The following is a 12,922-nucleotide window of genomic DNA, read 5'->3' on the forward strand; positions in this document are numbered from 1 at the left end:
TCTGTATAGGTAATTTTTATCAATTTTTTTGTGTGTAGCGATAAAAAAAGATGTTTTTGCTTTAAATTTGCCATGCTTGATTTCCATAAATCGTTTTAATGTATCTGGATTATTGCAATCCAAGTGCTACATTCCATTAAGCGACTTTTTTTGACGCACCGTTCTTAATTAATCACTTATTTAATGGCGGTTTAATTACTATTGACACATCCTGGTAATCGCTATCAGCTCTATGCAATTTTATTTTGCTTTTCCGCCAAAGGCCAAGGGTTTTTCCCGCGATTGTCAATGGCCATTGGACCCCACCCGATTGAATGTATCTGTGTATCTGAAAGAGCGCTCTTTCCATTTCGCCATTAAATTGGCAACTAGCTGGGACTTTCCTTCATTTTCCTGCACTCACTTTGCTGTGCTTACTGTTGGTTACTTATTGATTTTCAATTAGTTTGCTTTGCTTTGGCTTTTGCAGCTGGGATTTGGAAGATTCTTTTTATTTTTCGCGTTTTCCACCAGCGAATTGACACACTTAATTTGCCATTCGATGGCGGCGAGTGTGTGTGGCTGTGTAAAGTGCATTACATGACATAGAGTTTGGCCCTCATGAAGTATGCAATACCCGGGTTTGCTTTTCTAACCAGCGCATCCATCGATTTTGGCCACGACTTTGGCAAGAGCTTGTGGCTCTGACTGTGACTTTGCCAAAAAAGTGTCAGGGTTATACCAGAAATAGACACATGCCAATACGCTGGTCATAAATTTCGAACTTAAAGATATGCTATGGGGCTTTTCCTTGTCCCAAAACTTACTCAGGCTTTAAATACCCCGCAGAGTTTAATGTGCCGCACTCTGAAAGCGAAGCTAATTAGGAAAACTGAATCGTTTGTAACATTAATCCATTTATATAGTTGTTCGGCCATGCGTCTAAATTAAATGCATTATATGGGTTTTGTTTCCATCCTTTTTGTTTTATATTTTATATTATTTTATTTCGGGATATTAGCTGATGATAGAGTTGCGGTTTGCCGGCCCATGAAAAAATAAGAATTATGCAATTGCAAATGGTCGAAATACAATTTTCGCACTGGACCGCATTTTAATTTTGTTTTATAATTTCGCAAATAATAATTTACATAAGCGAATGTGCGTGTGTGGCGATTGGCTGTGGCATATGCAAAGTGTTTGTTTGAGTGCGTTTTTCATTAATTTATTTATACACAATTATTTACAAGCAATTAACTTTGGGCATAGCTTTTGTTTAACTAGTATTCGCAATTCAGTTATGCATTTGGGTTTTAGTTAACGTTTGCCCTGTGACCTTTGCCATGCCCACAGAGGAAATGCGGAATGGAAATGAATAAATTTGCAGCATTTTTTGTAGTCCTTTGTGTCCCTGTGGGAACGGTGTCAGTTGCACGTGTGTCGACACAGCAGGACTCGGATTGCCTTTTGCAAAAAAAAAACCGTACCTCAATTAATTTCACCTCCCCTTAGAGCCATCTCTAAGATACATTTTCCCCCAGCCCAGCCGCAAGTCGAGTGCAAAGATGGTTGTGATTTAATTTTTGTCAATATTTTTGTAATGTTTTGCATTTTATTTCCGCAGATATACTCTTCTGCTCGCTTTTATGTAATTGTAATAATTAGTTTAATAATACATTTCGTCATTAAGTAAATTTAATTCAATTAATTTAGCTCCGCCATCTCTATACAGTACGATACATAAATACAGTAAGTGCTCTAAATGTGGTTGCCCTTGCGATTGTTCTATATACAAGTAAGTTTATCAAATATTCAATTAGTTATTGTTTCGTGTAGCTTAGGATGAATGAATCGACGAACACGAACGAATGTGTGTTTACTTTTAGTTGTAGTTAACAATAGTTTAGTTTTGCATTAGGTTTACGTTCTGTACGCCTGGCTAGAACTACTACATAGGTCTACGCATTACAGTTAGGGCCGTAGTCTAGTGTGCCGCTTTAATTATAGTTAATTAATATATCACATTGAATTTGAAAGTGTTTCTGAAAAACATTTCTAGTAATTGTTTGTTTACGTTTATGGTAATTCTATAATGTATGCCTATATGCTCGTATATGAATGTGTTGTGGGCGTGTCTTGTGCGTGTTCTGTATTCAGTTTTTCTCGTTTTTTTTTTTGGCAGTGCTACACAACTACGGAACGTCAACAACCACAACATCCAAAGGCGAAATGCTTCTCAAAAAAAATACATATAAATATATGGGGTCTCCACGAAATGCCTACGAAAAAGTCTTTTTGTTTTGGATGTGTGTGTGTGGTGGTGGTGGTGGTGGTGGTGTGTGGATCCTGTTTCTGCTTCCTCTTCCGCGAGTCCTTGTGCGCCAGTGAGCGATCAGCTTCAAGATGGCCGCTCCTGCGCCGAAGGACCCCTGTAGATGGCCATTGGGGGTAGCTTTAGACCAGGAAGGCCTGGCCGTTCTTATTGGCCGCCTCACTGCCGCCAGCTGCCTGTTGCTGCTGCTGCTGCTGCTGCTGCTGCGCCGCTGCTGCGGATGTGGAGGCCTGGGCCGTCGACTGGGTGCTGGTGCTGGCCTGGCTCAGACCGCTGCCACTGCGCAGGTGCACCGGTGCCGAGGCCACCGGCATTGCCTGCTGCGGCATGGCCCGGAACTGCGGCTGCAGCAACCGCTGCTGCTGCTGCTGCTGGTGGAGGCGCAACTGCTGCTGCTGCTGCTGGTGCATCAGGCCCGTGGGAATCATGGACAGCGCCTCGTGCTGATCGTACGCACTGTACTCCGACTCGATGCTGTGGTAGATGTGCTCCGATGGCGGGCGCATGGGCATGGGCATGGAGTCCACAATGCGGGCGGCTCCTCCAGGGCGCGTGGGTCGCGGCGAGGGCGTGGCCGTGGTGGCGGAGCTGTAGTTGGCCTCCATGTCCTCGGTGCAGTAGTAGGCCGGCGGTGGTGGCGCCTGGCGGAAGATCATGCCCGGCGAGACGGGCTGCTTGAAGCGCTCGTGGTGGTCCAGGGTGTAGTTGTTGCCGCGTGGCGAGAGCTCAATGGGGATGGCGTAGCGCAGCTTCTCCCAGAAGTACCGGTCGCAGGTGAGCAGGCGGTTCGAGGGCACGGACTTCAGGTAGGGCGACAGTTCGGCCACATCCTCGGCCTCGCTGGACACGCTCGTCTCCTCGATGATCACCAGTTTCTGGGCCAGGCCCCTCAGCGACTCGTGGAAGGCGTTGCGGAACTCGATGCGGTTCCACTCGGTGGCCAGGAGGTTGCGCGTCAGCACCAGGATGATTTTCCTGGAGGCGCGGGCTCCCTCCACCAGCTGCAGGTGCGAGGCCTGCGGGGGCAGATCCCGCTGCTGGATGCACAGCCTGAAGGGCGGACGACCGTGCTCCAGTTCGGCGGCAATGTTGCGGCACACGAACTCGTAGTCCTTCTCCGAGTGCAGAATGATGGCGTCGTACAGCTTGCCGGCATCCTCGAAGCGGGGCTCACACACCCTGACTCCATAGTGGGCGAACAACCACATGCGAACGCTCTCGCGGAAGACGAAGACGATGATGAGGACGACGACCAGGAAGATCAGCACCAGGACGGCGGCCAACAGGGGCAGTCGGTAGCCACCGGCCAGATCCTGCGAGGAGCTAATGTTGCTGGCACTGGCGTCCAGCAGTTCGGAGCAGTCGGGTCCGTTGGCCAGGTTGCCCATCAGTTCCAGCTCCCGCTTGATGCCCGCATCCAGGCAGTAGATGTCATGGGCATCCCGCACCACCATCGCATTGTCGGAGACGAACTGGGCCAGCTCCCTCAGCTGCTGACAGCGACACGACCAGGCATTCCTGCCCAGCGTCAGTCCCTGCAGGCTGTGGCGGTACTGCAGATTGGGCAGCGAGCTCAGGCGGTTGTTGTCCAGGCGGAGCACTTCCAGGGAGACCAGTGGTTCGAAGGTGGCGTTCGAGATGTGGGTCAGCATGTTGTTGTGCAGATACAGTTCCCGGAGAAGTCCCAGTGAACGGAACTCTGAGCCCTCCAGTGTGGTGAGCTTGTTGTTCTCCAGGTGGAGCACTCGCAGATTGGCCAATTGGGCCAGACTGCCGTTCTGCAGGGTCATCAGATTGGAGGCATTCAGGTAGAGGGCTCTCAGATTCCGACGATTGGTCAGGTGTCCCACCTCCAGCTCGGGCATGTTGTTGCCATCCAAGTAGAGATCGCTCACATCCAGGGGAATGCGGCTGGGCAAAGAGGCCAGATCCTGGCGGCCACAGTCCACAATGTTGGTGGCCCAGGTGGCGTCATGGAAGCAGCTGCAGTTGCCCGGGCAGATCACCTCGCAGTCGCACTGCTCGTACTCGCAGCAGTGGCACGTGGGCGGGCAGTGGCTCTCGTACTTGCAGACAAAGTCGGAGGCGGCCAGGGTGGCCAGCGGACGCAGTGGAGCACTGCGGCTGTGCGGCATCAGGCACTCGATGTTGCCCAGGTCCACCACATGGGGGTGCTGGCGGGTGGTCAGGTTGTTGATCCGCTGCAGCCACTCCATGGAGCAGTCGCACTCGAAGGGATTGCCGCCCAGGTAGAACTCGGGAACGGGCTTTTCCGCCGAAACTGGAGCCACTCGCAGGGCATTCAGGGAGATCTTGGACAGCACATTGGCATACAGATCCACGCGGGCCAGTCGCGTCTTGTCCACAAAGGTGTTGGCCTGGATCTGACCAATAATGTTGTTGTTGATGAACAGCAGCTCAATGGAGTTCGGCACCGACATGGCTCCAATCTCGGTGATGCGATTGTGCGAGGCATCCAAAGTGGTCACTCGGATCTCCTCCTGCAGCTTGTAGTAGTTGCCCAAAGCTTCGATGTAGTTGCCATGGATATCCAGCCACTTGAGGTTGGAGGGAATGAAGGCGTAGTCGAACCACACTAGGTGATTCTCGGAGAGATTCAACCACAGCAGAGAGGCCAGGGTGGCAAAGATGCCATTGATGTCGGTCAGAAAGTTCTTGTCCAGGCGGATCGCCTCGATCTCAGTGTTCTTGTCGAAGGCTCCGCGCTCGATGCTCTGGATGCGGTTCTTGGCCAGATTCAAGACACTCAACCTGGGCAGATCCTGGAACATGCCCACTGTGATGTTGCCAATGCGGTTGTCGATCAGCCTCAAACCCGTCAGCTGGTTGAGATTGTGGAAGGTGTTGTTCTTGAAGTCGGAGATCTGGTTCTCGCCAAGATCCAGGGTCTTCAGCATGCTCAGATCCTGCACGGCCTCGGGCACCTCGGTCAGCTGGTTGGAGCTCAAGTCCAGTTCCTTGAGGTCGGAGCAGTTGCGGAAGGCCTGCGATTCCACGATGCTGACAAGGTTGTTGTTCAGCGTCAGCTTGGTCAGCACATACAGTCCATTGAAGATGCGGTTGTCCAGGGTGTGCAGGCGGTTCTCGGCGAGATTGAGGGTGTGCAGGTTGTACAGCGGCAGGAAGGCACCCTCCTCGATGTGCCCAATGGAGTTGTTGCGCATGTCGAGGATCTGCAGGAAGTACAGCTCCTTGAAGGTCTTGGCTCCGATGCGGGTGAGGGCATTGTTCGAGAGATTCAGCACAATCAGGCGGATCAGGCCGGCAAAGGTGCTGTTGTCCACGTGGTGGCTGGTCAGCTGATTGCCACTCAGATCGAGCACCAAAAGCTGCTCCAAACGATGCAGCAGTCCCTTGGGCAGATCGTACAGATCGTTGCCCTGCAGATGCAGTTCCCTCAGCTCCTTGTTGCCGGCAAAGGCCTCCGAGGGCAGGGATTCCAAATGGTTAAACGAGATGTTCAGCACGCGCAGGGAACCCAAACCAGCCAAAGCATTGGGCGCCAGGCTGCTGATGTTGTTGTGCTGCAGGCTGAGGGTCTGGAGGCGCCTCAAACGCGAAGCACCCCAGGCATCGGGCAGGGAACGCAGCTCATTGAACGAGACATCCAAAGTCTGGAGCTCGGAGCCACCACTGACGGCTCCATTGGCATTACTCAAAGCCGATCCCGCACAGAGTTTCTCGGAGAAGCCAAGGAACTCGGCCGAGCGTATCCGGTTCTGGGTGAGATTGAGCACCTGCAGGCTGGGCATGGAGCACCAGACGCCCTCGGGCAGCTGCCTGATGTTGTTGTCGCCCAAATGGAGCTCCGACAGCTCCTTCAGGCCCTGGAACGACTGCCCATGCAGCTCGAGGGTCTTGCCCGGACCCCAGACCGCATTGTGCGACTCCAAAGAGAGGCGCTTGAGGGACATGAGGCCCTCGAAGGCGTTGGGCGGTACGCGCTGCAGCTTGCAGGCATCGATGCGCAGCTCCGAGAGCTTCTGCAGCTGGCGGAAGAGTCCCGAGGACAGTTCGCTGGCGTGCAGCAGCTCCTGGCTGCACTGCAGCTCCAGACGGCCGGCCGTCTCAGCCACCTGCAGGTCCAGCGGGGATCCGGAAGTGGCCTCCAAGGCGCGCACGCTGCACCGGATGTCCATGGTGGAGAGGCCGTACTGCCAGTTGCACTGCTGCTGCTGCGCATGCGCCTGGGCCACGAGCAGCGAAAGCAACAGGCAGCAGGCGAGGGCAACAATGTGAGTTGTAAGTGGCATTTTGGTTGGTTTGCTGGGTGGTGTTGGCTTGGTTAACTTAACAACGATATTCGTATCTTTTTTTTTTTTTTGGTCAGCTGCGTTAGCCGTGGGTTGTTGTTGTTGTGGGTTGCGGTGTTTGAGCACAACTCGGTCACTTTCTGGTTTTCATTTTTCGATCGCTTTTCCGCAGCCCTATTGCCCTGTAATCCTGGTGTGAGCTGGCTTTGCGTTTTGCGATTTAGCACTTTTGTTTTCTTTTCGATTTTCAATTTCAATTTGGTAAATTGGTAGTTGGGTATTTATTTTGAACTTGGCACTTGGCGCGACTCAGTGTGTTCGACTTCGTTCGTTCGGCGAGAGCTCGTTTTCTCAAAACATGTTTACCGCCTCGCGTTTCGATTCAAACTGATTGCTGGAGTTGGCCATCTCGACTCCGTTGGCTCGTTGAAAATGTGAAGCCGACGACGTCGCTGCCGCCGCCTCGTGGCAGCGCTCGCACACACACACACACAGCCGGCGCCGCGGCGGCAGACAGACAACACGCTCACGCTACACGTGCATGTGCATGTGCATGTGCATGCACTCTCGCGAGCGAGCACACACATGCAGCTCTGCCGCTGCCGCTGCGCTGCTCTGCTCTTGCTCTCCGCTGCCTTCACACACACACGCTCTGCTGCTGCTGCTGCTGCTGCTGCATTTCCTGCCCGTTGCATATGTCACACACACGCGTGAGAGAGCTGGCTGCTCACTCTCTCGCTCTTGCCGAAAGTAGGGGAAATGTTGCACACACACACACAACACATGGGAAAGGGAATGGAAATGGGAGGAAAACAGTTAGCCTTAACCCTCTCTCCCCGATTTGTGTACTGTCCCACAATTAGCACTGGGAAATGGAATAATTCAGATGGGGTTATCAGCTATCTTCTTATCTGCATTGACCCCAAGATTATTCGATCGGCTATAAGTGGCAATCACTTCGGAATTAGCTGATCAGTTTTAAATGCGGTCTTTTGTATGGGGTCTATCAAGAATGCGATCCATTATGCAAGGCATTTAACAGAAATGAAAACATGTTTTCGTTTTAAGTTATGGCATTAGATTTATTAGATTATTGTTATAATATATTTATAGGTAACCTAGACTGAACTAAACCTAGATAAAATATTATAAGTTCACAAATCAAATTTATGTGAAATTTCAACTACATTGTTCTTGAATTGAGAACATTCGTTCTTAAAAACCATGTAAGTACATTTTGACATGAATGTTCTCAATATTAGAACGAAATGGTAAGAAAAGAAATTGAGTTTACTTAACAACTTTTCAATAAGTATCAACTACTAACTGGACTAATAGTTTAGTTGTTGAGATAAACAATGAAAACATTTTCATCTTTAAAACTTGGTTCAATTTTTAAGAACATTTTCAACTCAGATGAGAACCTCAGAATTCTCTCTAAGTGGGTAACTAACTTAATATAAGAAATCCGAATTCCTTATAAATAATAACTATCTTATAACAACTTTATAGATTTAAGTTCCCGACGTAATTTGTCACCTAGGACCCTCAGAGGGTTAACTAGAACCGGCAACAGGCTGCTGCTGGCTGGCAACATTTCGCCCCCTGCCCCGCCCCCTTTTGGATGGCAGTTCTCTGAGTCAGTTCTCAGTTTTGCTGCCTCGTGTTGCACTCGCGATATGTGTTGCATGTATATAGTGTAGTGAGTTGCCTCGGTTTCAGCATGTTGCATGCTGCTTGGCTCTTAACAGCTGCTGATGTTGCTGCTGTTGTTGCAGCTGCAATTGCTTTTGTGCTATTGCTGTTAGTGCTTTTGGTGCTTTTGGCCACGTTTTCTGCGGTTCTCCCCAGTGTTTTGTTGTCGTTAAATGCCTAATCTATGGTTGTATGCTAAATATATTTTAGCAATATTTGCAGTGTGTTGCAGTTGCTGCTGCTGCTGCAGTCGCTGTCAAACATTTCCTTGGGCTTCTTAGTGGGAGTTCGATTTTGCTCAGTTTTTGGGAAGCATGTAACGGCGTAAAGACTCCTGTCAATCCCGTTTTTTAGAATTGAAAACGCCATTACGGGCTGTTTGGGGCTTTACTTGGCTGCAGCTTCAAGCGCTGAAATTATTTTGCTACACAGAAAAAGCCACACTTATTTGGCACTTTGAGTGGTTCATGGAAACTTGTTGGTGCTCTTTACTGCCACTGCCATTTGCCTCATCATAATTTTCAGGTTTATTTACTCGCAGCTACTGCTGCTCACCTCTCAGGCCATAAATATCGCATATGAGTGTTGCATGCAACGGCGGCAGCACCATCGGCAGTAGCAATATTACGGTTTGAATGCCACTAATATGCCAACTCGGCTTTGCGGAGGAAATGTCCAATGCGGACTGTTTAGTGTCACTGGGGTTCGCCGCTCTAATTTCGCAGGTCTCTATCACCTGGCTGGCTGGCCTTTTCGGCTGTCGACTTATGCCACTTAAAATTACATTAAAAAACTTTCCGCCAAGAGCAACAACTTTGCTACGGCCCTCCCCCCAAAAAAATAACTCGAAATGGGGAGCTGGAAACTTTGCCCGGCTTTTCCGCTCCGATGTTGCTGCCGTTCTAGTTGCTGTTGCTACTGTTGCTCCTGTTGCTGCTGCGTTTTTGTCCCGTTTTGTTTTTGTGGCGCTGCAAATATGAAACTTTTGTTACTTAATTATTTTGTTTGTTGTTCTTGTTAATGTTTCTGCCGCTGCTACTGCTGTTCCTGTTGGTATATTGTTATTAATTAATTGAGTTACACTTCCGCTCTGCTGTTGCTGCTGCTGCTGCTGTTGCTGCTGCCAAGCTCCTTACAACTGTTTGCCTAGTGGTGCGAATATTTTATGAATTTTTAAATTTCATTAACTCGACATGTGCAGGGAACTTTGTGGCAGACTGTGTCATACGTGTGTCGTCGACCCTTTTTGTGTCTTCGGGCGGACTCTAGCCGAAATAACTTTAGGGCTGCTGGGGAAAAAGTCAACTAAAATTGTTGTACAGTCTAAAAACAGATTAAAATATTCGTAATTCAAGGTTTTTTGGCTGACTAACTCTGTCAAATTTAACCCAGTAAAATGTAGTTAAGGATTTCTGGACTTTATGGGCATTTCGTGTACCTGCCTGGCCAGAAGCGACTTCCATAAAAGTGGCCTAATGTTTGTTGGCTGCTGCGGCAACTGCAACAGCTTAAATATTATTCATACGGCGCGTTGGCCACGGCCAAAATCCTCATTGCAGCTTTCATTTCGACTCGCATAACTATGTCAAATTAGTGTCTGGCTGCCTGGATGCGCTGCTCCAACTTTCCCAGCGGCCTTTTCAGAAACTTTCCCGCTCCGCTCCTTGGGAAATCGTATTCAAATGCCGCCCCAGCGAGCAGCAAAAACAGCGGCTGGAGAAACAAAAACCATTTTAATTGAATTAGAAAATGGCAATGGGTCAGAAGCACGTTTGTAATGCATAATTTATGTTTGCGCACCGAGTTTGTTTTGTGATTTCAGTTATTTTCCATTTTGCTGCGCTGCTGCTGCTGCTGTTGCGAATCCGAATACGAATCCGCATCCGAATGCCCGATTTTTTGAGGCCAAAATTTTCATAATCTTTTGGTGCAATAGAAAATTGCCATGGCAGTGGAAACTGCAGTTATGAATATCATTGCTGGAGCTTTAATGAATGAACCCAGTGCGGTTTAACAATATGGATGGGTGGAAAGTGCGTGTGACAGCAATGGATTCAGCTGCTGTTGCTGCTGCTGCTGCTGGAAAATCCCCATCGAAGGAGTCATCCTGCTGGCAGCTGTCAGGCGCACTGGCATTACATTATTGCCGCCTCCACATCGCTTAAACTGAACTACAAATTGATAGATTTTTGCCATAGCTGGAATATCAATCGTTCCTCTGTCCATAAAACATAATCAACTTTTGTTTATTCAAAATATTATAAATTCCATTTTTCGATTTACTCTTTATTTTACCTCCGAGCCCCCTCAGAAGGGGATATTCTTGACTAATTTATTTTGGGCAAACATAGATTTTATCTCCAACCCCATATCTCCCAGTCCCCATCAGTTATAATCTTATACATTTGCCTGTCCGCCTGGCTGGAATTCATGTATCTTAAAATTCTTGTTCGATAGTGTGATTTGCTATTGCTGCCGTTGTTTTTGTTCCGTGTCTCGAACTCAGGACTCATTTGATATGCGGGCTCAGTAATGCGCCCACACGTCGATGCTGAAACAATGCCAGGCATTTTTATATGCCATGCGATATTTTATAAAATATATATACCCATCGGTGGGGGGACATATAGTATGTGTGTGTTGTGGGTAACGAGATGCGAGATGCCGACGACCGCTCAAGTGCATCTTAAAGATACTTTGCTGCATTGTGCCAGCCTCGCCGGCTGGAGTGGTTCGCCAGCATTTGAGGCTGTGCCAAAGGCTGCTAAGGCTATTGTGGCCCAACTCCCTCAGCCCCCTTGATTTGTGTAGGGGTTGATATATGAGCTTTAATGTGCATTAACTCCTGTGCCATATTTCTCCGCTCCCTCGCGGAGAATGGGGTTAATTACGCGTTTACGGCTCCGTGGCTATGGAGAATCTCGACCGCAAGTATTTATTGGTCGGTTTGATTTATGTGCCCGGCCATGTGCCTTTCTAAGAGGATGGCTGAAAACTTATGGCCGGCTTTTTGGCTACCTGGCATTCGAAAGCATTCCCAAAAAAAAAACAAAAATACAGACCAAAGCTATTTGCATGCCCAGCGATATTTATGTAATCGCCCACTTCCTAACTACTTATGAGTAATTTAAATATTTTTATAATTTTATAAACGAATGCCCAAGACCGGGGCACACAAAAACCCCTGAGTTGGCGGAAAAAGCTTGAAGAAAAAAGCCTCGAAAAGTGAAAAATACCAATTCATGTTGCTCGGCCAAAATGCCACAGAGACCCACAACCCGTAATCATGGTTAAACATAAAAACCAGCCAGACAATTCTAATTGTCAGCCTCTTTCGGCGTTTTGTGCTAAAGATTTCATTTCATTTCGTTTCGTTTTCGGGGTCGCAATTTTTCAGCATTTTGCTAATACCCACTTTAGGGTCCCCCAAAAAAGAGGTAACAAAAACGATCGATGGAGAGCTGATTCCAAGGGGTTCAGCGATTTTCAAGCAGAACCCTTCATTAGGCACACGAAACGACGGCCAGCGACGATCTTCGACAACTCATGTTTATAAATTGGTCTATAATTTCGATTTATTTATCCAGCTTACTGCTGGTAAGGTGACTGAAGTTTAGCAGAATTTTTTTCATTTGCGAAAAACTGTTTTTTCAGGCCTAACTAATTGCCAAAAATCCGTAGGAAAATGGTAAAAGAAAAAATATTTTTTTTACCCTTCCAGGCAAGGCTAAAAATAACATGCGCGCTTGTTGTTTGAGCAAACAGTTTAGAATGGGCCTCCTAATCCGAGCCTAAGTAATGGGTCTATCTGTATCTGCAAGATGCTTTTGGCAGGTAGCGCAGAGATACAAGATTGGAGAGAGAGAGAGAGTAGTGGCTGAGATACAAGAGAGGGAGAGAGCGTTTCTGGAGGGGAAATTTCACCCACACAAATGCAAGCGACTTAACGCTCTCACAAATACTCACGCAGAAGATCTCTCTGCCGCTCTCTTGAAGATCTACCATCCTGCTTGCTCTTCTTCGGAGTTATATGTTTTGTTTCACTCGCACAATCTCTGCTGAGTTCCGGGCTTTGCTTGTGTTGGTGCTCTGCTCACGCACACACTCTCAGCTGATCGTGCTCTTTCTCTCGTGCGCTCTTCCACTCTCGCTCACTCCTCTCTCTCTCTCTCTCTGCTGTCATTGACACTCTCAGCAGGTTTTTCGTTTTCTGTTTTCCGTTTCAGCAATTATGTATCTTGTATCTGTAACTCGCTTGTTGTGTATCTGTTGGCTGAACAGCCTCAAATGCCTGACATTTTACACTATTTCAGAAATTTGGTTAGCATTTCTGATTCCCCATGAGTCAGTCAGGTTTGCCCCTTGCTCGTTTCGCTTCTTTTTTTCCAATTTATTTCACTTTAGGATTCAGGAACCCTGATTAAGACAATATCGTAAAATATCGAATCGTGTGAAATTCGATCGCCTGGCCGCAAAATTTAGTTGCTTGTGTCGCCGTTTATTGCCCGTCGTTCTGCTTAACTTGTTTTACCACACGGCCAACACACAAAATGCTCTCATTTGGCCACAGCCACAAAACACTGCCATTTTTTTTGCTGTTGCTGTTGCTGTTGAATTTTTCGCCTCTACAGTGTAGAGTCTT

General features: G+C 48.1%; 1 protein-coding gene across 1 annotated transcript; it reads right to left on the reverse strand.

The window, feature by feature from the left end:
- Nucleotides 1-1,554: 1,554 nt before the first annotated feature.
- LOC119550095 (toll-like receptor 7) lies at nt 1,555-6,959 on the reverse strand. The gene has a single exon (XM_037858574.1). The coding sequence runs from the start codon at nt 6,583-6,585 to the stop codon at nt 2,434-2,436; it is 4,152 nt and encodes a 1,383-aa protein (XP_037714502.1). The 5' UTR covers nt 6,586-6,959; the 3' UTR covers nt 1,555-2,433.
- Nucleotides 6,960-12,922: the final 5,963 nt, after the last annotated feature.

Source organism: Drosophila subpulchrella, chromosome 2R, assembly GCF_014743375.2.
Source record: "Drosophila subpulchrella strain 33 F10 #4 breed RU33 chromosome 2R, RU_Dsub_v1.1 Primary Assembly, whole genome shotgun sequence".
Classification (NCBI taxonomy): Eukaryota; Metazoa; Arthropoda; class Insecta; order Diptera; family Drosophilidae; genus Drosophila; species Drosophila subpulchrella.